Source organism: Anolis carolinensis, chromosome 3 (genome assembly GCF_035594765.1).
Source record: "Anolis carolinensis isolate JA03-04 chromosome 3, rAnoCar3.1.pri, whole genome shotgun sequence".
Classification (NCBI taxonomy): Eukaryota; Metazoa; Chordata; class Lepidosauria; order Squamata; family Dactyloidae; genus Anolis; species Anolis carolinensis.
The window spans coordinates 9,337,145-9,361,804 of record NC_085843.1 but is presented as its reverse complement, the minus strand read 5'-3'; the positions used below and the strand labels follow the sequence as shown (position 1 = coordinate 9,361,804).

Below are 24,660 nucleotides of genomic sequence, written 5' to 3'. Positions count from 1 at the left end.
ATCAACTTACGTCTCAGCACAGGAAAGCACACAAGTCTTCAGGGAAGCGTCCCACACACACACACGAATCCCAAGCGTTTGCCCAGATTACCTTGCCCGACGCAATTTGCAATTGCTCCCAAGCCCCATTTTATGCCAGTTACAAATCCTCATCACTGTCAGCTGTCCTCCTTAACCCGGGCGTTTCCTCATCACTTTCCTCGTCAGAGCTGGAACACCTCTGACTACGCCCAACAGCATCTCCAGCTGTGGATCCCGTCCCATCCCTCCAGCTAAGCCATGGGTCTAATCCTGAAGGTCCCCATTCATCTTCTGTCCCATCATGGCCAGTGGCACCCAATTCCTCCCTTACCCGAGTCCAATCCATCTCATCCTCCTCTGAGCTAACCAGCCCTTCCTCCATTCTCTCCGTAAACCCTTCGAAAGACTCTTCGTCAGATGGTGCTGCAAATATGTCTCGCAGTCTTTTTCTCTCTCGCTCCTCGAGAGTATCTGACTCTCGAGGAGTCTTACGCCCACGTCTGTCAGTAACAGAGCCATGAGGCTCAATCATAACACTATCCCCTCTCACAAAGGCCTCCTCCCCCGATGGCGGAGAAGTGGCAGTGATACCCTCCGCTATAGCACCACGACGACTAGAAGTATCAAGTTTCAACAGCGAACGATGAAAGACTGGATGGACCTTTAAACTAGACGGTAAACGCAAACGAAACGCAACAGAAGAAATCTTTTTAACGATAGGAAAGGGACCCAAATACCGAGGCGCAAACTTTCCCCCAGCCTGTTTAATATGTTTGGAAGATAACCACACCAAATCCCCTTCTTCCAACTCCTCCCCTGCCTGCCTGTGGCGGTCAGCCTGAGTCTTCTGCGTTGCCTTAGCTTCCAGCAGTAAGCGACGGGCAACATCATGCAATGCAGCCATTTCCGAAGAGCGGTACACAGGGTCCGAAGAGACCACATTGGTCGACGGCGCCACACCTCCCCGTGGGTGAAAACCATAAGTTAGCTCAAACGGCGTATGCTGACTAGACGTGTGCACCGCATTGTTGTAAGCAAACTCCGCCACCGGTAGCCACTTCACCCAAGCCGTGGGTTGATCTAAACAAAAACAACGCAGATACTGCTCTAAGAGCCCATTAACCCGTTCCGACTGTCCATCCGTTTGCGGATGAAAAGCTGAAGAAACGTTCAACTTAGTCCCCAAGCACTCATGGAAGTGTTTCCAAAAGCGTGACACAAATTGCGGAGCCCTATCTGAAATAATCACCTCGGGTGCTCCGTGCAAACGATAGATGTGCTTAGTAAATAGTAAGGCCAACGTAGGGGCCGCCGGAATGGTTGAACAAGGAATAAAATGAGCCAGTTTACTAAATAAATCCACCACCACCCAAATACAAGTATAACCCCCAGACTTAGGCAAATCTGAAATAAAATCCATGGAAATGATTTGCCATGGCCTCTCCGGAACAGGTAGAGACGACAACAACCCTCTAGGGCGCCCAACAGGCGTCTTACTCTGCTGGCAAACGGCGCAGCTGTCACAAAAGCGCAGAATGTCTTGCCGCATCTTTGGCCACCAGTAACTCCTGGTGATAAGCTGTACGGTCTTGAACCTGCCAAAGTGCCCAGCCATGGGTTCGTCATGGTGGGCTCTAATCACCTCCAACCTGAGGGCCCCCACTGGTACGTAAACCTGCCCCCTACGCACCAATACCCCGTCTTGATCTTGGAGATGCGGCAGTATGGTACGGTTACCTGCTGAGAGCAGCATCAGTTGCTCCTGTGTCCACACATCATCTTTCTGAGCCTCAAGGATCTGGTCATGTAACCCGAGCTCATTATCTACAACACACAGCGAGGCAGTAGGCAAGATGGTCTGACATACTACCTGCTCATTGGTCTTAAATTCTGGCTTGCGGGATAAAGCATCGGCCCGCAAGTTTGCCTTCCCCTCCACGAACTGCACCTTGAAGTTAAACCTGGAGAAAAACAAAGCCCAGCGGATTTGACGCTGGTTTAACTTCTTTGCTGTTTGCAAGTGCTCTAAGTTCTTATGATCAGACCTGACCACGATCTGGTGCCGTGCCCCTTCAAGCCAGTGCCGCCACACCTCAAACGCCACCTTAATCGCCAACAACTCCTTCTCCCATATGGTATAGTTCTGCTCGAAGGGTGTTAGTTGCCGCGAGTAAAATCCACAGGGACGCAAGGTCCCTGAGGAATCCTTCTGAGACAATACAGCCCCCAACGCGTAGCTAGAAGCGTCCGCTTCTACCACGAACGGTTTGTCAACATCAGGATGGGTTAGTATGTTGTCCGATTGAAAACTAGACTTAAGTTGTAGAAACGCCTCGTGAGCTTCCCGCCCCCACACAAATGGCTGTTTCTTGCGCAGAAGCTGCGTCAAAGGTACCGTGAGCTTTGCAAAATTCGGAATAAACTCCCGGTAGTAATTAGCGAAACCTAAGAACCTTTGTACATCCTTCTTAGTCTTCAGCTCCTGCCATGAGTTGACGGCGTCAACCTTATGTGGGTCCATTTTAAGTTCCCTACCTGACACTACATGACCTAGGAACTCCACTTCAGGCACATGAAAGACGCACTTGGAAGCCTTGGCGAAAAGCCCATTAGCCCGCAGTCGGTGCAGAACCTGCTTGACATGTTGACGATGTTCTTTCTCGTCCTTAGAAAAAATCAAGATATCATCCAAATAAATCACTAAAAATTGGTCAATTAGGTCCCTGAACACATCGTTCATGAACCTCTGGAAGACCGCAGGAGCATTACAAAGCCCAAAAGGCATGACTCGGAACTCGTGGCATCCGAAACACGTGTTAAATGCCGTCTTCCATTCATCCCCTTCCCGTATACGGATTAAGTTATAGGCCCCCCGCAGGTCAAGCTTGGTAAAGACCTTAGCCCCTTGCACCCTTGATAACAGTTCCGAGATTAAAGGGAGCGGGTACCTATCCCGAATGGTGTATTTGTTTAGGATCCGATAGTCGCAGACCAGCCTAAGTTCCCCAGTCTTTTTGGCTACAAAGAATACTGGTGCCGCAGTTGGAGAACTAGATGGGCGAATAAACCCCTTGGCTAAATTTTCATCTAGAAACTCCCGCAAAGCTTGCCTTTCCGGTACAGTCAAGGCATACAGCCTCCCTGCTGGCAGTTTCGCACCTTCTGCCAACTTGATGGCGCAATCATATGGCCTGTGCGGTGGTAATTTGTCCGCTTCTCTTTTACAAAATACATCAGAGAACTCCCCATACTCAGCAGGCACTCCCTCCATATCAGAATGAGTAACATTTAAAGTGCAACAATCCTGCCTCTTTAAGATCACTTTACGTGTTGCCCAATCTACTTGTGGGTTTACTACAGCTAGCCAATCCATCCCCAGGATCACATCATATCTAGGCAAGCTCGTAATATCCCACACAAACGTTCCCGTTACTCCCTGCACCTCCCACGTTACTGCTGAGGTTTCCTGATTAACCACCCCAGTCTCCAGCAGTCTCCCATCTGCTCCTTCCACCCACACGTCGCATGCCTTGCGCACTCTAGGAATGCCATGCTTCTTAGCAAACTCAATATCTACATAAGAGACCGTGGCCCCTGAGTCCAGCAGTGCCAAAGTAGAAACAAGTTCCCTTCCCCTAACAGATAATGTAATGGGTACGAAAACATGCTTCCTCCCCTCAGTTGACTGCTTGAGGAGCCCTAGTGCGTTGGACTCACGTCGCACTAGGGCTGGCCTTTTCCCGAAAGCTGGGAAGGTTTCACATTACAATTTTTGGCAAAATGCCCAGCATTCCCACAGTACAAACACAAGCCCAGCTGCCTCCTACGGCTCTTTTCCTCTGTAGACAGCTTTTTAAAGACCCCAAGCTCCATGGGCTCTTCCCCCATCACCACAGGTGCCCTGGTTACATGCATGGGTGGCGCACACATTGCTTTTGAATGTTTACGAGCCTCGAACCTTGCGTCTAAACGCAGCACCTTAGCTACTAAGGCGTCCCAGTTTTCAGCCGGCTCCAAGCGTGCTAATTCATCCTGGAGCATATCACTTAACCCGGCAGTAAATAAAAGCATGAATGCATTTTCCCCCCAATCCAGCTGGTGGCGATACAGGTTAAACTTATTTAAGTAATCCAAAACAGTCCCCTTTCCCTGTTTCAACCGATACAGAGCCCACCCAGCGTTCTCCGTGCGGAGAGGATCCCCAAAAGTATCAGTTAATAACTTTTTGAAATCATTCAAATTGTCCTTGACTGGGTCATTTCCCAAAATTAAATTAGTGGCCCATTGTCCTGCGGGACCGGTCAACAAACTCAAAATAAAGGCCACCTTGCTAGTGTCTGTAGGAAAAGCATGAGCACTGAGCTGAGAAAAATAAAGCTCCACTTGTGCCAAAAAGGTTGGCAACTTGCACCTGGTTCCGTCAAAGCGTTCAGGAGTCAAAACATGTCCTTTCACGGCATGAGCTGTTTGGCTAACGGTAAAAGCCGTTTGCAATTGGTCTAATTTGACCCTTAACTCATCCATCGTCTTCCTGACGGGTTTATTGCTGCAATAAACCTTTTATGGGCGTCGGGCAATCTGTCAAGGACAGAACGCCACAAGATTCAAAGTAACAGAGTTTATTAGATTACAGAACTCAAAAATGCCCGTAAAACACAAGGGCCAGGCAATTTTCGCCTTTAGGAGCAAAAAGGGGCAAAAGTAAATGTTCAAAAGATAAACCGGATTAAACCGGAGTTTAATCCGGGTAAAAACAAACTGCTTTCTTCAGCCTGGGTATAAACAAAACGAAAGCCAAGGAACAAAAGATACAAAAAATGCAACTAATTGGCAGCAGATTCCTCTCTGCTGCCAACACTGTTTTTAGAGTAACTTGCGTCGCTCCCACACACACAGCAGACAGGATTCCAACACGAACAAATCAGCCAGGGATTTTAGCAGTAGAGTAGACCAGTTCCGTTCCGTAGTTCAAAGCCAGAAGCAGACGTTTGTAGTTTTTCCAAGTCCAAGAAGGGGGGGAAGACAAGCCGTGGTCAGTTCAGTCCGAGTTCTCAAAGCAGGAGATGGCGTCCGTCAAGAAGACGACGGAAGGTCAAGCTAATAAGAGTAAGCACAGGTTTGCACAAACAAATGCCCACACAATCCCTCCCGCCGTCTGACCCTGGATTCCAATCAACTTACGTCTCAGCACAGGAAAGCACACAAGTCTTCAGGGAAGCGTCCCACACACACACACGAATCCCAAGCGTTTGCCCAGATTACCTTGCCCGACGCAATTTGCAATTGCTCCCAAGCCCCATTTTATGCCAGTTACAAATCCTCATCACTGTCAGCTGTCCTCCTTAACCCGGGCGTTTCCTCATCACTTTCCTCGTCAGAGCTGGAACACCTCTGACTACGCCCAACAGCATCTCCAGCTGTGGATCCCGTCCCATCCCTCCAGCTAAGCCATGGGTCTAATCCTGAAGGTCCCCATTCATCTTCTGTCCCATCATGGCCAGTGGCACCCAATTCCTCCCTTACCCGAGTCCAATCCATCTCATCCTCCTCTGAGCTAACCAGCCCTTCCTCCATTCTCTCCGTAAACCCTTCGAAAGACTCTTCGTCAGATGGTGCTGCAAATATGTCTCGCAGTCTTTTTCTCTCTCGCTCCTCGAGAGTATCTGACTCTCGAGGAGTCTTACGCCCACGTCTGTCAGTAACAGAGCCATGAGGCTCAATCATAACATTGTTTATATAAGCATTGAATGTTTGCCTGTTACTATGTCGAAAGCTGGCCTGAGTCCCCATGGGGAGATAGGGTAGGATCCAAAGGAAGTTTTTATTATTATTATTATGACACAGCAAACAAGATAGATATGCTGGATTTCATATCACAAAATCACAAGTCGAACTCTTCCCAAGTGTCTAGGACTGTGTGATGTATTATTATTATTATTATTATTATTATTATTATTATTATTATTATTATTAGGTTATTGTTGATTCTATATTGTTTTTGTTGCCCCTACCTTTCCACTTATAGAGCTAGTTTATTGTTTTTCTTTAAAATACGGTAAATCTTCAAAAACATTTAACCTACTGATGCCTCGATTAATGAAATTTTATTGGTATCTATTTTTATTTTGAAATTTACCCGTAACTGCTGCATTTCCCACCCTTGGCTTATACTCGAGTCAATAAGTTATCCCAAATTTTTGTGGTAAAGTTAGGTGCCTCGGCTTATATTCAGGCCAGCTTATACTCAAGTATATACGGTACTCTATATAGGCATAGCATTCAAATATTTTGCATATTGCAGTTTCATTAGTCCACTTTTCACAGTCTTTCGGTATTTATTTACTGTGTCAGAAGCGAATTGAGATAAATACAGTTTTAATGTACTGTATATACTCGAGTATAAGCCTAGTTTTTCAGCCCTGTTTTAGGACTGAAAAAGCCCCCCCCCCCCCCGCTTCTTATATTTGGGTGAGGGTCCTGGTTAGCTTATCTTCATGTTGGCTTATACTCGAGTATATATGGTACATTTATTATTATTGGTATTATTACATTTATTATTTTACTCTATTTTTATTACTATTAATACATTTATTATTTCACTCTGATATTATTATTATTGTTATTATTTTTATTATTTTACTCTATTTATTATTGCATTTATTATTTGACTGTATTCGTTAGTCTTATTACATTTATTATTTTACTCTATCATTATTAAAAGGATGCATAAGCACATTTACATTGAAGAAGATGAGAATGATGATTTAATCAAAGTTGGAAAGCCTTATCTTAAATTGCAGTTTTATGTAAATATTCAAAAACATTTCACCTTCTGATGCCTCAAGTAGTGTAATTTTATTGGTATCTATTCTTATTTCTGAAATTTACCACCCTCGGCTTATACTTGAGTCAATAAGTTATCCCAGTTTTTTGTGGTAAAATTAGGTGCCTCAGCTTATATTCGGGTTGGCTTATACTCAAGTATATATGGTATATTTTAAAAACACAAAGTTTAAAAATTGACATTATAATAGATTTCCTTTGTCCAGAAGCTGGCCACTTGCATTTCCTCAGGTGTTGCTGTAAGAAGGTCCTCCATTGTGCATGTGGCAGGACTCAGACTGCATTGTAGTAAGTGGTCTGTGGTTTGCTCTTCACCACACTCACATGTTGTGGACTCCACTTTGTAGCTTCATTTCTTAAGGTTGGCTCTACATCTCATGGTCCCAGAGCACAGTAAGTTCAGTGCCAAGTCACCCAGGCTTCTGTGTGCCCAGGGAGGCTTTTCTCATCCAGTATAAGCCATGGATTGAGGTTCCAGGTTTTTGTTAATGTGGGATTTGTGTATAGATAGTGTTTAAATGAAATTTGTGTCTTGCCTGTATTGCATACTGATTGCATCATCCAGAGTGTACTATAGTCTGGAAAGAGGTAATTACTAAGAAGCTGTGATGACCTTGATGTATGGCTGGAACTGGGGAGTGTCCAGACACAAGTGTGTGTGCATTGCTGATTGCATCAGTTTAGTTCTGAGTCGAGTACTGTCTGCTGAGAGTCAAGTCCTGTGTCCATTGTCTACAAGTCTGTTTGTCTTGATTATTACTGCTTACAGTAAAACTTTGTATATAGTTTTACCATCGTCTCTGATGTCTCTTTGTTCTGCCTAGACTGGCCCTGAGCACAGACTGGACCTGATCCCAGTACCTAGACTGGACCAGATTACTGGAATTTGGAGTGGAGAGAAAGTTGGAGTACAAAGTTTTACTGTAAGCAGTAATAATCAAGACAAACAGACTTGTAGACAATGAAGATGAAAAGCACACGTTTGCATTTTAGATGGATTAGGAATCAGATGGTTTTCCCTGTCATAGGCAGTAAGAGCACCTAAAGCTTCGGAGAGCTTCTGTTCAACCATTTCAAAGCTCCCTGCTTGAGTGGTGATGGCACGATCGTCAGCATAGGTGAAACTCTCTGTCCCTCTTGGCAATGGCTTTTGGTAATGGCCTAATACATCTAAACATTGCATCACTTGCACTTAAACTCACATGAAAAACAAACTTGACTCTCACCTTCATATCCTTCTAGACTTCCTTCCCTTATCTTCCAGGTTTTAGGCACAAATTGGTGCCGTTTCCCACTAACTATAATATGCCTATTCTAAATCCCATTACCTAACTTAATATAAAAAAATATACAATATGCTGAAACAGGTTATAGTAATACATTTTAAGCAGAGGAGATATAAAACAAGTTATACAGGAGTTCTAGACCACATATTTTATACTATGGCAGATCCAAGGAAGAGGGTCCTGAAACTATTTCCTATTTTAATACCTGCTTGCTGACTTTGTTTGCTCTGTACTTTAGAGGTTTAATATGGGGATGAAGAACATATGGCTCTTCAGTTTGCTGAACAAAATTTCCTATTATTCCCTGAACTGAAGTTCAGCAGTCTGGGTGATGTGTTTGTATACAGAATTTTGTACACAAACACAACATTTATTTTTTATCCTTCGAAGGTGCCCTTGCAAGACTTTCTTTACATCATTTTCTCCAACCTTTCATTGAAACTCAATTAAAGAAAGCTGAGAAAAAAGGGGGAAAGTGAGAGGAGGAGAGAGAATGGTACGTTTTTCAATCAGCTGAGAAAGTGGGAGGACAGAGAATTAATTGAAACTGTCCCTTCCAAAACATGTCAGTTAAAGTGTATGGAGGAGGTCTGCACTGCTTTCCCTTAAGCAGAGAGAGTATAACTTGCCCAAGGCAATTAAGGGAAGTTTTCATGACTCAATGGGGATTCAAACTCTGATCTCCCCAGTTCAGAACTCAAATCACTGCTGCTTTCTCTGAGTGCTAGAAATAATATCATATGAAAGCTGATTGCCATAGATGCCTGCCATAGATGTGGGTGAAATGTCAGGAGAGAATACTTCTGGAACATGGCCACACAGCCCGAAAGACATACAACAACCCTGTGATCCCGGCCATGAAAGCCTTCAACAACACAACTTTACTTTATTTTGCTTATTGTGGATATTTGGGCTTTGCCCAATGTTAGCTGCCACGAATCCCTGCAGAGAGATGGAGGAGGGATATAAAAATAAAGTTGTTGTTATTATATTATTATTATTATTATTATTATTATTATTATTATTATTATTATTATTATTATTATTATGACACAGCAAACAAGATAGACATGCTGGATTTCGTATCACAAAATCACAAGTCGAACACTTCCCAAGTGTCTAGGACTGTGTGATGTATTTTCGGATGATGCGCGCAGATCCCAGTAGGGTGGCTTTTTGCAGTGATTCTGTCAATGTCTATTGTTTCCAAATGCCGGCTGAGATCTTTTGGCACGGCACCCAATGTGCCGATCACCACCGGGACCACCTGCACTGGTTTCTGCCAGAGTCTTTGAAGTTCAATCTTGAGGTCCTGATAGCGACTGAGTTTTTCCTGTTGTTTTTCATCAATGCGACTGTCACCTGGGATGGCAACATCAATGATCCAAACCCTTTTCCTTTCCACAACTGTGATGTCTGGTGTGTTGTATTCCAGAACTTTGTCAGCCTGGATTCGGAAGTCCCACAGTATCTTTGCATGCTCATTTTCCAATACTTTTGCAGGTTTGTGATCCCACCAGTTCTTTACTGCTGGGAGGTGGTACTTGAGGCATAAGTTCCAATGAATCATTTGGGCCACATAGTTGTGCCTCTGTTTGTAGTCTGTCTGTGCGATTTTCTTACAGCAGCTGAGGATATGATCAATGGTTTCATGGGTTTCCTTGCACAGTCTGCATTTTGGGTCATCAGCTGATTTTTCAATCTTGGCCTGAATTGCCTTTGTCCTGATGTCTTGCTCCTGGGCTGCAAGGATCAGGCCTTCTGTCTCCTTCTTCAGGGTCCCATTCGTGAGCCAGAGCCAGGTCTTCTCCTTATCAGCTTTTCCTTCAATTTTGTCAAGGAACTTTCCATGCAGTGTTTTGTTGTGCCAGCTGTCAGCTCTAGTTTGTAGTGTAGTTATTATTATTATTATTATTATTATTATTATTATTATTATTATTATTATTGAGACATTCCACATTATCACAGGATGTCTACGCCCTACACTGCTGGAGAAATTATACTGTTTAGCCGGTCTTGCACCACCTGACTTCTGTCAGGAAGTTGCAGCCAATAATGAAAGGACCAAGGCATTCACATCTCCGGCGTATCCCGTTTGGATATTATCCAGCATGCCAATGTCTTAAATCAAGAAATAGCCTTCTAAGATCTACAGAGCTACTTGCAAAAACACCCCAGCAAGCTAGAGTCCAAAGGTGGCAGGCTAGAACCCGGAACCTCAATCCATGACAGAGACCGGATGACTACCTCCCTCCTGGGCACACAGAAGACTGGGCAACCTGGAAGGTGCTCTGGTACCACGAGATGGAGAGCTAACCTTAAGAAATGGGGCTACAAAGTGGAGCCCACAACATGCAAGTGTGGAGAAGAACAAACCACAGACCACTGACTACAATGCAGCCTGAGCCCTGTCACATGCACAACGGAGGACCTTCTCACAGCAACGCCAGAGTCACTCCAAGTGGCCAATTTCAGATCCAAGAAAATCTACCCTGTTTCCCTGAAAATAAGACATCCCCAGAAAACAAGACCTAGTAGAGGTTTTGCTGAATTGCTAAATATAAGGCCTCCCCCGAAAGTAAGACCTAGCAAAGTTTTTGTTTGGAAGCATGCAGGATTGGTAAATGTACATACCATAGATTGTTGTACATGGAAATAAAGGTAGTAACAAGAAATAATAATAATATTATAATAACTTTATTCTTGTATCCCACCTCCATCTCCCAGAAGGGACTCAGGGCAGCTTACACAGGGACAAGCCAAACAACAACAACATAAATGTACATACAAACAGAAATTTAAAACAGTAATTTAAAAACAGTATAGCAATAAAATATAATATAGAAATTCTTGAAAGGTTATGCTGGTTTGTGATGACAACTACTGTACAGTAGATAATAAATTTTCATTTTTTAAAAAAATCCAACCATAAACGTGAATTCTTCTTTGTGGAAAAATAAGACATCCCCTGAAAATAAGACCTAGCGCATCTTTGGGAGCAAAAATTAATATAAGACACTCTCTTATTTTCGGGGAAACAGGGTAGTATAATGTCAAGTTTTTAAATTTGTTTGTGTTTTGAAGAAATACATTGTAACTGTACCCTCAATTTGCTTCTGACACAATAAATAAATACTGCTGCTTCCACGCTGGCTTTTGTAAACTAAAGCTACGGTCAGGAGGAACTAGCAAGGAAAAGGACAGGCACAATTCCAAGGTTGCAATGCAAGATCTAGGGCTTCTCTGCAAGTAACTTGACTCAGAAGTAGAAGCGGAATCAACACGGAGCTTACCATGGGCTTCTTGTACTCGTTGGGTTTGATGCAACGGACGAAGAACGGCTGGCAGACGCTGAGGGTTCTCATCAGCAGCTCCAAAGAGCGCTTGAACTGGCTGCTGAGAGTCGGGGAACGCTTCCTAGTCTCTGCTCCCTAGGAAAGAAAAAACAAGGCCAGCGTTACGATGGATCCATGTCAGGAAATGAAAAGATAACACAAACAACAGCAGACTATTTCCCCTTTTCTCAAGCGGGTTGTAAAGAATGTTTTCTGCATAGGAAGCAGCTTTCATGCCAGGTCAGGGAGTTTGCTCATCAATTCCAGCACGATCTAGACTCAAGGGAGAAGGCAAGCTTTTTCTCTCAAATGCAATGAATCTTCCTTTCCGGAAAGGTTAGCTGTAGAATTCAGGAACTCCTTGATTCAAAGCATTATCGTATCTTTCTATAAGGAATGGGTGATAACACCAGGCAACACCATTTTTTGTTCCTGGTTTATAAATGTCATTTCCTAATTGGTTCTATCATAAAAACATGGGGAAAAGTTTATTGAGATGCAAAAAACTTTGTTTTTGTAGGACATCCTGCAGCACATTTTGCTATAGTTTTTCAATAGATATCTTATAGTGTCTCGGCTAATTCAACATAGGGTTGTTGTGAGTTTTTCAGGCTGTATGGCCATGTTCCAGAAGCATTCTCTCCTGACATTTATTGAGATGCAAAAAACTTTGTTTTTGTAGGACATCCTGCAGCACATTTTGCTATAGTTTTTCAATAGCTATCTTATAGTGTCTCGGCTAATTCAACATAGGGTTGTTGTGAGTTTTTCAGGCTGTATGGCCATGTTCCAGAAGCATTCTCTCCTGACATTTATTGAGATGCAAAAAAACTTTGTTTTTGTAGGACATCCTGCAGCACATTTTGCTATAGTTTTTCAATAGCTATCTTATAGTATCTCGGCTAATTCAACATAGGGTTGTTGTGAGTTTTTCAGGTTGTATGGCCATGTTCCAGAAGCATTCTCTCCTGACATTCTCTCCTGACAGGAATGTTTATATATATGTGGAAGGTTCAGGGTGGGAGAAAGAACTCTTGTCTGTTGGAGGTCAGTGTGAATGTTGTAATTAATCAATTTGATTAGCATTAATGGCCTTGCCAGCTTCATGTCTGGCCTCAAACAGGTCCCACCCTGAACCTTCCACAGATCTATAAAACCTCCCTTGCTTAGTTTTTTTTCCCAGTACATCTCACAACCTCTGAGGATGCCTGCCACAGATGCGGGTGAAATGTCAGGAGAGAATGCTTCTGAAACATGGCCATACAGCCCAAAAAACTCACAACAATTCTGTGATTTCGGCCATGAAAGCCTTTGACAACACATTAATTCAACATAGTTTGTGGTAGTTTGTGGCAGTTACAAAAATGAAGTTTCTGGAGTATGACAACTATTTTCAAAGTAAGGTCCGCACGGTCAAAGAGGAAATAACACTTTCAAACCAGGAACAGAACATTTTTCAAATTTTGTTCCATAGTGTAATATATTACATCAGAAAAATGTGCTTTTAATAAGGGCTAACTGATTTATAGTCACTCTTCTACATTTGCCCGGTATGTAATCGAGGATTTACTGTATATACTCGAGTATAAGCCTAGTTTTTCAGCCCTTTTTTTAAGACTGAAAAGGCCCCCCTCGGCTTATACTCGGATGAGGGTCCTGGTTGGCTTGTATTTGCGTCAGCTTATATTCGAGAATATATGGTACATTTATTATTTTTCTCTATTATTATTGGTATTCTTACATTTATTTTTCTACTCTATGATTATCATTACATTTATTATTTTACTCTATTATTGTCACTATTCCATGTATTTTACTCTATTTATTATTACATTTATTATTTTCCTGTATTATTTATTATTATTACATTTATTATTTTACTCTATTTTTATTAAAAGGATACATAAGCACCTTTACATTGAAGAAGATGAGAATAATGATTTGATCAGAGTTGGACAGTCTTATCTCAAATTTAAGCTTTATGTAAATATTTAAAAACATTTAACCTACTGATGCCTCAATTAATGTAATTTTATTGGTATCTATTTTTATTTCTGAAATTTCCCACTCTCGGCTTATACTGGAGTCAATATTTTTTGTGGTAAAATTAGGTGCCTTGGCTTATATTTGGGTCGACTTATACTCGAGTATATACGGTAATTATCTGTAGATTGCTGTATTTATGGACACCTCTGCTGTCATCCTACATGTAACCGAGGAGGAAAAAATTCTCTTTAAGCATTTGAATGTCATCCAATTCAATTCTATGGTCAACTTCCACTGGAAGAAACACGGGAGGACCTGCCACAGAGGTTTATTGACATATCAAACTCGGGATTCCCTAAGTTGTGGTCATGGAAGGCAAAAGGCATCCCAGTCCTAATCCAAATCCCTCCAGGGAGCCACACTACATTTTGGTGTATATTGCTCAAGATAACCAACAAATATCAATCAGGAGTAAATTTCCCTTTCTAATTCTAAAGGAAAAGCTTGGAAAACCCGAACAAAAACCGTATGAATCAGCTTTTCTAAGGGAAATATTACCGGATGTGAGGACACTCCATTAAGCTTCCTGCCTCTTGCTGCGTCCGTCCCACATTCCCATAGGAAGAAACTACATAAAAAAACATTGCCAACTGGATGCAGAAGGAAAATAAAGAAGTGGAATAATCAGGCTCAACTGCTTTTATTTAGGGTGCAAAAAGCTGGATGTAAGATGATAGAAGATTTCTTTTCTGGGAAATACTGTTTGGAAGAACCAATGGCTTTGGCAAGCGTTTATTTTTCTGGACTGACTGCAAATACTGTTGGAGATCGCAACTTCCCAAGCCTTTCACTATTTATTTGTTAATGTATATACAGTAGAGTCTCACTTATCCAAGCCTCGCTTTTCCAAGTTTCTGGATTATCCAAGCCATTTTTGTAGTCAATGTTTTCAATATATTGTGATATTTTGGTGCTAAATTCGTAAATACAGTAATTACAACATAACATTACTGCGTATTGAACTAATTTTTCTGTCAAATTTGTTGTCTAACATGATGTTTTGGTGCTTAATTTGTAAAATCATAACCTAATTTGATGTTTAATGGGCTTTTCCTTAATCCCTCCTTATTATCCAAGACATTCACTTATCCAAGCTTCTGCCGGCCCATTTAGCTTGGATAAGTGAGACTCTACTGTATTTGCTAAACTGTATTCTATGTGTATGTTCATTTGCCAGTTTGACTGAGCTCTTTGGTATGGGAGGGACTATAGACACATGATTGTACTGAGCATGGTCAGACTCAGGACTCCATTTTGTATTCAGTATGCTGTAGACCTCATTGGAGGTGGATGCATGCATTTGGCATTGAAAATTGAACATTGTCTTCAATGAAAGCAGACTTACGGACTTCAGTGAGTCAGCTATACTTAAAGACTATGGACAGTTGATTAAGAATGATATCCTGTGTTCAATACACAGAGAATGTCAGGACCCTGGCTGCAGAGCACCAATAACCTTACACAGAGGCCAGTCTCTATCTAATATCTTTATTAAAGAAATATATAAAATCAATAAAAACAAGTGAAGAATATAGTTCAGAAGCAGACCTTTCAGATGAGGTCAAATATAGTCCAGAAATGTATTGTCCAATATAAGATATTAGAGTTCAAAGTTTTAATCCACTTGACCGAAACACACACTTTGCCAAGCAATAGTGTGGGGAAATAACAGAGTCTTAGAGTCCAATGAAGCTTGACAACAAGGCTGGAAATAAACTTGATTCTTGACTAGATCCGTGACTGGAGGCAAGACGAACATGAAGCATGAACAGAGTCCGTGGTAAAACCGTGAGACAGGGCAAGGCTTGAAGCTTGATCCGGGAAGCAAGGAACTGGGATTACGAAGTCCACACACGATGTCTCTCCTCAAGCTGATCAATTGACTCCGCAAAGAATCCCTCGCGCCAAACACCTATATTGGGTCTCGTTTTCCCGCCAACAGAACTCTTTCCCTAGAGAACGAGAAGCGAAACCCAACTCTGTCCAGATGCATGACTCCTTAGAATTTCCCAAGGGAAGCAGACCTAATCAGCCATTTGTTTGGCAGCGATTCTCAGGCTTCTCCGATTAGCCTCCCTGACTCCCCTGTCTTTAGAATAATTTTCCCTCCTGGGAAACGGGGGGGAGTTCTGCCCAAGGCCTGTTTGGCTGAATTCTTGAGGGCAAACATCAACATCCTGCAGGTGAAGAGACTCCGGCTCTTGCTGAACCGGCGAAAACCCCATGTTTTCCTCTTCGTCTGCCACAATAGTACTAGGAACAGGACTACAAGGCCCATGAGTCATCACACTATCCCCGCCCTCAAGGCCCCCCTCAAACAGGGCCCCTCTCCTTGAGTCGCGGGGCCGCGGCTTGGTAGGGTAGGCCTGATGGAAGCGGCGGACTAAGTCAGGGGCATGGACTGTGGAAGCATCTTCCCAGGAGCGTTCTTTGGGGCCAAAACCCACCCAGTCAATGAGATACTGAAGGCGGCGGCGATGGAAGCGAGAATCCAAAATGTCCTGAACCTCGAACTCCTCCTCTCCGTCCACTAGAACAGGGGCGGGGGGCGGCTGACTCGCGTCGGGGCGTACACCATCCGCCGGAAGGAGCAGGGAACGGTGGAACACTGGATGAATGTGCATGGAGCGCGGAAGTTGGAGTTTGAAAGTCACGGGGTTAAGTTGCGCCGCCACTGGGTAGGGACCAATGAAACGGGCATCTAACTTCCGGCAGGGACGGTGGGAGGGCAAAAAGCGAGTGGACAACAGAACCCGATCTCCTACCTTGATCTCGGGGCCCGGCTGGCGATGGCCGTCAGCGTGGCGTTTGTAGTCCTCCTTGGCTTGATCCAGTTGTTGGTGTAAAAGTTCTTGTACTGCTGTGAGTTCCTGCAGCCAGTCCTCCGCTGCAGGGACTTCTGAGGTTTCCATGACAGAAGGAAAGAAACGTGGATGGAAACCGTAGTTTGCAAAGAACGGGGTTTCTTTAGTTGAAGCCTGGACACCATTGTTGTATGCAAACTCTGACAGAGGTAATAGGGAAGCCCAATTGTCCTGTTGGTAGTTTACATAACAGCGAAGGTATTGTTCCAAAGTGGCGTTGGTGCGCTCAGTTTGCCCATCCGTTTGGGGATGGTGAGCTGAAGATAAACGAGAGTCTATGCCCAATAGTTTTTGTAGTGCTTTCCAGAAACGAGAGGTGAATTGAGATCCACGGTCAGTGACTAAACTCTTGGGCAATCCATGTAGTCGGAAAATATGTTGGAGGAATAAATCTGCAGTCTCTTTGGCCGTGGGGAGACCATCGCAGGGGATGAAATGGGCCAACTTGGTAAAAAGGTCCACCACCACTAGTATCGTGGTAAATCCAAGGGAGGGTGGCAGGTCAGTGATAAAATCCACGGAAATTATCTCCCATGGGCGAGAAGGAGTGGGAAGGGGATGTAGTAGCCCTGACGGCTTCTCCCTTCGTGTCTTGGAACGCTGACATACAGGACAGGTATTGACATATTTCTCCACATCCTTGCGGATCTTGGGCCACCAGAAATCTCGTAGGATCAAGTGCATGGTTTTAAATAGCCCAAAATGTCCTGCTGGCTTGCTGTCATGACACAGATGAAGTGCTTTTTCTCTGCCAGGACCTGGAGGAATGTAAACATGATTCCTGTAGCATAGTAGCCCATCCTTAAGTGAGAATGGGAAACGTAGTCCTTGGCGAATCTGTTCTTGAGCCCAGGCATCTGTCTGTTGACTGGCTCTAATTTCTTGAGTGCAAAGGGATTCTGGGTTAGAGGGAGTTGGTTCAATTGGAGTGGATTTGGTGTTTCCCACTGTGAGCGTGGCAAAGTTTTCGGGTTGCAGCAATCGAGATTCTGAGGTCTCTCTGCGTCCTGCAGCATACTCTGGTTTCCGTGATAGAGCATCTGCTTGCTTGGTCTGAGCCGGGGTCACATAATGGATCTGGAAGTCAAAACGTTCAAAGAACAAAGCCCAGCGCTGCTGCCTTTGATTTAGCTTTCGTGCGGTCCTTAGGTGCTCTAAATTTCGATGATCAGTATGAACTTCAATGGGAAATTTGGCCCCTTCCAACCAATGTCTCCAATTTTCAAAAGCTGCCTTTATGGCCAAAAGTTCTTTCTCCCAAATAGTGTAATTTCTCTCTGGGGCTGTTAGTTGACGGGAGTAATAGGCACAAGGATGAAGATGTTCTCCCACTGGTTGCATGAGTACAGCCCCAATTGCCACATCAGAGGTGTCAGCCTGCACAACAAAAGGGGTTTTAGGATCAGGGTGCTGTAGAATTGGCTGGGTCGTGAATAACTGCTTTAGCTGGTGGAACCCTTTCTCTGCTTGCTCCGTCCAGCGGAAAGGCTGTTTCCCTCGGATGCAGCTGGTGATTGGGTCAGACCAGTGAGCGAAGTCTGGGATGAATTTGCAGTAGTAGTTTGCAAACCCCAAGAAGCGCTGTACTTCCTTCTTGTTGGTTGGCGCCCGCCATTCCAATACTGCTGAAACCTTTGCCGGGTCCATGGAGAGCCCTAGTGGCGAGACGCGGTATCCCAGGAAGTCTACCTCTTGCAGATCAAAGGCGCATTTCTCTAACTTGGCATATAGTCCATGATCCCGCAATCGTTGTAGCACCATTCTGACGTGTTGCTCGTGTTCTGATTGTGATCTAGAATACACCAAAAAATCGTCCAAATATATGATCAAGAACCGATCTAGATAATCCTGGAAGATATCGTTGACAAAATGCTGGAATGTTGCGGGAGCTCCGGATAATCCGTAATTCATGACTAGGGACTCAAATAATCCGAATTTGGTAGGCGGTTTTCCATTCGTCCCCTTCTCTTATGCGAACTAGATTGTAAGCCCCCCGGAGATCCAGCTTGGTGTAAACCTTGGCCCCTCGGAGCTGGTCTAATAGGTCCGAGATCAGAGGCAGGGGGTAGCGGTTCCGCTTCATGATATTGTTCAATGCTCTATAGTCCACAACCAAGCGTAGGTCCCCTGACTTCTTTTTCACAAACATCACTGGGGAAGCAGCTGGGGATTGAGAGGGTCTGATGAACCCCTTGCGGAGGTTTGACTCTATAAACTCCCTGAGAGCTTCTTGCTCTGGTTCAGTCAGGGAGTAGAAGTGTCCTCGCGGAATTGGGGCCCCCTCCACCAGGTCAATGGCACAGTCGTAGGGTCTATGTGGGGGTAGTTTCTTGGCTTCCTTTTCATTGAAAACATCCCAAAAGTCCAAATATTTCTTGGGCAAGGTGATGATGGGCTCTGCGTCTGTGGCATGGCAGACCTTGGCTACTAGACAATGGTTTGGCAATATCTTGAGGCGAACTGCAGTTCTCTGTTGGACCAGGAGATGTTTGGGTCGTGGAGTGTCAGCCATGGAATACCCAAAATCACAGGGAAGTGGGGAACCTCGGTAACGAAGAAAGAAATTTCTTCCATGTGTTCCCTTATCCACATTCTGGTGGGTTCAGTCCATTGGCTTACTGGACCTGTCTTTGGGGGTCGGCCATCTATGGCCTGCACCACCCAGGCATTCTTGAAATCATGATATTGTAATCCCAGAGAGTCGGCATACTCTCTATCGATGAAATTGTTCGTTGCCCCTGAGTCTATCATGGCATGGATCATGACGGGTCCTTTTTTCACTGACCACAGCGTGACCACCAGGAGAAATAGGACCCCGGTTTGCGGCTCTTGAGTGGGGTTTTTGACCGGGTTGGCGAGCCTCTCTACGCCCGGTCGCTGGCTTCCCCCGCCGGCTTTGCTCCAGCTGCCTCGGCCGCCTCCGGCTCCGCGGAGGACGCCACCGCCAGGCGGGCGGCGGGCTTCTTTTTGGCTGGACATTCTCTGGCGAAGTGGCCCCCATGAATGCTTATGAACATCACTTGTTGAAAGAGTTGACTTCTAACGAGGTCATGCTTTTATTGACAAGTGGTTTTCAAAAGGTGTTCTCCACATGTTCATGGAGATTCACATTTACCAAATGGATGTGATATCATGTTTACCTTTTCAACAAGGTTACAGTGCAGTTATTTCTAATAGGTTATGGAATTTCCAATAAACACCTCCCTAATATTCTTGTTGGTGTTTAGTGGCTTCAAATTGTTTCCAACTTGTGGCGCTCCTACAGCAATCCTATCACAGGTTTTTCTTTGCAAGCTTTGCTTAGAAGAAGTTTGCCATTGGCCTTCCTCTGAGGCTGAGAGAGTGTGACCTGCCCAAGGTTACACAGTGAGTTTCCATGGCCGAGCGAGGATTTGAACTCAGGTCTCCAGAGCTGTAGTCCAACACTCAAACCATTACACCACGCTGCCTTATCCTTATAGTCTACATTTCATTTTTTTACATTGAAAATGTGTTAGTTGTCTATAGCTTAAAGGAGAGGTAGACAATATCGGTACATTTTTGTCCTTGCCACATAATCAATATTTGATGGTTTCTGGAGGTTGGTGAAAAGGAGATGTGAGATGAATGGGATCTATGGGCCATATGTCACACATCTTTGTGTAACCACAAAAGGGGTAAACAAACACACTTAGGCTGGGCTGTAGCATAGTTGGTTAATCGCCAGCAGCAATAGATCACTGCCGACTGGAAGATTGGCAAATTCAAAGCCTGAATCAGACTGAGTACCCCACCATTAGCCTAGCTCACTGTCCACCTAAGCAGTTCGAAAACAGCTGAGTTGTGAGCTTAAGCAGGGAGGTATTTTATGACACCATAAAAATGCCGGCGATCAAAGAACAAGGAGGGAAATTCTGTGATGGAGCAACAGCACCCCCTGTGGCCGGAATCAAGCATAACCTCCAGGCACCGAAGTTGGAAAATGCCAAAATACCTCTATCTGTCTGTCTTGTATATCCAAAATGGCACTGAATGTTTACTGTATATGTGTACATTGTGATCCACCCTGAGTTACCTTCGGGGTGAGAAGGGCAAAATATAAATGCTGTAAATAAATAATAAATTAGTGGAGTTCGCTGAACTTCAGAGATTTCAGCTCATTTTGCTGAACTTTTGAAAAATCTACCCTGACGATGAAAGAACCAAAGTGTGCAATTAGTAGCTGTATAGCCATTATTGGCAATACCCAATGAGAAGACGCAGCCCAGAGCATTTGCCTTTCTTCGGTTAACATTAATTGTTAGTAAGGCATGTGCCTCGTTTTCCTCTACAGACCGTCTCCAATCCTACGGAGTAGATTCCCAGTGTTTCACAAAATATAGTTTGGAGACAGTGAATACAATGCTTTCATTTTTAAGTCAGGATGATGGGAAAAGTATTATTTACTTTTGAGTTCTGTTTATTTCACTTGCAAATCTGACTTGTTGCTGAGGTTTGAGGCAGTTAATCACAAAACATTGCTATAGTGAGCAGCATTGCAATCTCTCAAGCAGAGTATACTGTATCCTGAGAACCCCATCAGAAAAAAGCCCTCCCATCACTCACAATACTTAATACACATGCAGGAGGGTCACTGAGTTATCTCAGAGGATGGGTAAATGTTCCCAAGTCACCTGCATCCCATTTTGCAGCATTTCAGGGCCAAAATCTGACCAAGAGAGGGTCTCACATCTCACATGCTTATGAGGTATAGAGCCGGCCCTCATAATGTCATAGGATAGTTCATTGACATATAACAGAGGTCTATAGGAAAGGATTGGTTGGCTAGCCAGAAGTGCCAGATGGTTGTAGAAATTACAGTGAGGACAATCTATAAAAATATGCCCAACAGAACAGGCATATTCAGCAACATTTCAGGTAGAACCACATTTTTCTGTAGCAAAGTGTCCCCAGTAAACGCATTTACCGTATATACTCGAAGATAAGCTGAGTTTTTCAGCCCTTATTTATGAGCTGAAAAAGCCTCCCTCGGCTTATAATCGGGTCAAGGTCAAGGCCAGCAACAGAGCCTGCAGGCTATTGCTTGCAATATGTGATCTATTTCTCTCTTCTCCCCTTATCAGTGTGTTTACTTTTGCAAAGCCTCCCGCTCTTAATCAAGGGAATGTTTTGAAAAGAGAAACACTCTTGCAAGTCAGGAAGAAGAAAAATATATATTCATTAATCTTATGAAAGCATTTTCCCCTAAAATATTTGTTAAACTCTCCTACAGATATATAGGCATTAACCCCTTGCACACTTTTGCCATCTCTATGTACTTTTATATGTGTATCTATCTATATACATTAATTTTATATATGAATTTCCCCTCATATGTTTGCAAGTCTCTGCAAATATCTATATAAAGAGAGATGTCTGGATAGATATGAATATATTCTTACCTACCTATATTACAGGAGGGAAATGCACACACACAGGGGATTTGCAAATGTTTCAGGGGGAAATGCATATGTGAAATTAGTATCTATAATTATAGATCTATATCTAGCTCTGCATTGTTTATATAAGCATTGAATGTTTGCCTGTTACCATGTTGGAAGCCAGCCTGAGTCCCCACGGGGAAATAGGGTGGGATCCAAATGAAGTTTTTGTTGTTGTTGTTGTTATTATTATTATTACGTTATTGTTGATACCATATTGTTTTTCTTGCCCCTACTTTTCCACTTATAGAGCTAGTTTATTGTTTTTCTTTGAAATACGGTAAATATTCAAAAACATTTAACCTACTGATGCCTCGATTAATGAAATTTTATTGGTATCTATTTTTATTTTGAAATTTACCCATAGCTGCTGCATTTCTCACCCTCGGCTTATACTCAAGTCAATAAGTTATCCCAGTTTTTTGTGGTAAAATTAGGTGCCTCGGCTTATATTCAAGTCGGCTTATACTCGAATATATACGGTACTGCAATATCTGGTAGGGCTTGCATTTCGCATGAGACGTAAGTGTCAGAGTAATTGATTATATATTGCGTGAAATGTTCACTCGTTGTTAAAGTAAGTGTGTGGTGCTTCGGTAAGCATTCCAGCAGAGGAATGGTTAAATGCATAGAATTAGATTTACTGCCTAGAGTGACATTATTCAGCTTCCGCTTACATAGTGGACACAAGTCACTGGGAATGGAATCTGGGAGGTGACAAGTTTTATTGATAAGCTTTTTCATTGGTCGCCATCATTTCTGTCGGACATGTGTGTTAGCTGCGCTTATGTACATAGCTGTAAATAACTTCAATAAAAGCTCTGAACCGCCAGGATCGGCAGACAGCTATGTGTAGATATTTGTTCGTGCGTCTAAGCCAGTGATGGCCAACCTATGACACGCGTGTCAGCACTGACACGCCTAGCCATTTTTGCTGACACGCTGCCGCATGCAGATTGATTGGATGACTATGTCTTTTGTGGCCAAATTTGGTGTGATTTGGTCCAGTGGTTTTGTTGTTTACTCCATGGGAATTATGCATATTACATTTTTATATATATATTATATCATTCTATTATTATTCTATTATTATTCTAGTATATTATCATATTATTACCATTATATTATTATTATTATAATTATTATTATTATTATTATTATATTCATTATTCATGACTACTTTGAAACTAGAATAGAGAGAAATCAGTGTGGAAACTGCAAGAGGTACCATAGATTGTTGTACATGGAAATAATGGTAGTAAATAGTTTTTGATTTATTAAATACAGTTATATATTACAATTATACATTTTTGTTATTTAAACTATACATATTGCAAAATTATGTTTTTTTTTCTCAAAGTGACATACCACACAAGTCATGCTAGGTTTTTTGGTGAATTTTGACACACCAAGTGTAAAAGGTTGCCCATCATTGGTCTAAGCATCATTGGGCCGGGCTGTGGCGCAGCTGGCTAGTAACCAGCTGCAATAAATCACTACTGACCAAGAGGTCATGAGTTCGAAGCCCAGGTCGGGCTAAGCCCCCGACCATTAAATAGCCCAGCTTGCTGTTGACCTATGCAGCCCCGAAAGACAGTTGCATCTGTCACGTAGGGAAATTTAGGTACGCTTTATGCAGGAGGCTAATTTAACTAATTTACAACATCATAAAACTGCCAGCAGAACACGAGGAAAGGAATGAGGAAGTACAGCCACTAGTGGACAGTGAAGCAACAGCTCCCCCTGTGGCCGGAATCGTGAAGCTGAAAAAAAATGTTAAATGCCTCTGTGTCTGTCTATATATGTTGTTTGTCTGTTGGCATTGAATGTTTGCCATATATGTGTTCATTGTAATCCGCCCTGAGTCCCCTTCGGGGTGAGAAATAAGGGTGGAATATAAATACTGTAAATAAATAAATAAAATAAGCAGATGCTAGATTGCCGACGGAGGGAAGAATTGAGACAGAGCGCTGTAAGTGTCTCAATTCAACTCTCACATTGATATTAAGGACAGAGCAAGCGTGTTGTCTGCTGCTCCAGAGACTATGACACAGAGCAATGGATTCAAATTACTGGAAAAAAGATTCCACCTAAACATTAGGAAGAACTTCCTGGCTGTAAGAGCTGTGTGAATATGTTGTCTCGAAGTGTGGTGAGATCTCCTTCTCTGGAGGTTTTTAAATGGAGGCTGTCAGGAGTGCTTGGAGTCTCCTTCAGCTCTGTGATTCTACGATTCTAAGACCTTTGGCTGTCCCAGTGCTGCTGCTGGGACTTATTGAAGATTTACTGCTAACCCACAGGCAGATTTTATTTTCACTCCACACCATGCACAAACTGCACATCAAGACTGCACTGGAATCACAATGCTGACACGACACTTTTGGGTTTTCTGTATTCAAAATGCCATGATGCATCCAATTGCATACATGCAACCTCATCTCTCTTTCCCTTCTTCCTGGATTTTTTGTTACTCTACACAAGTGAAACGTATATACGGACATCATCATGCGGAACCAGAGTGCTCTAGCACCAGCTGGAAATGGGCGCCCAAGCTTCAAATCAAACTATCTCCTCCTCCATTACTCCTTTAAAATGTGTTTTGGGGAAGGACAGCAAATCTGAGTTCTTGGCACCACCATGATACCATGTTGGCAACTCTAATAGGATATCTCAGATGGTGACCATATGTGGAAGAAGCAGTTTTTATTGAACTACATTGGGACGGGCAACTTTGAGAAACTCGGAAGATGTGCATTAGCTCCTCCAAGAAATTTTGGAGGGCTGCACTATACCACATTATTAAAAA

General features: G+C 43.2%; 1 protein-coding gene across 5 annotated transcripts in view; it reads right to left on the bottom strand.

The window, feature by feature from the left end:
- The window catches only part of myo7a (myosin VIIA), a 160,267-nt gene that overhangs the window by 71,779 nt on the left and 63,828 nt on the right, over positions 1-24,660 (bottom strand). For all 5 annotated transcript variants that reach the window (XM_062974492.1, XM_062974495.1, XM_062974493.1 and 2 more), the window contains one exon: positions 11,444-11,581. In XM_062974492.1, coding sequence (XP_062830562.1) covers positions 11,444-11,581 — 138 coding nt within the window. The remainder of the gene's footprint in view (positions 1-11,443; positions 11,582-24,660) is intronic.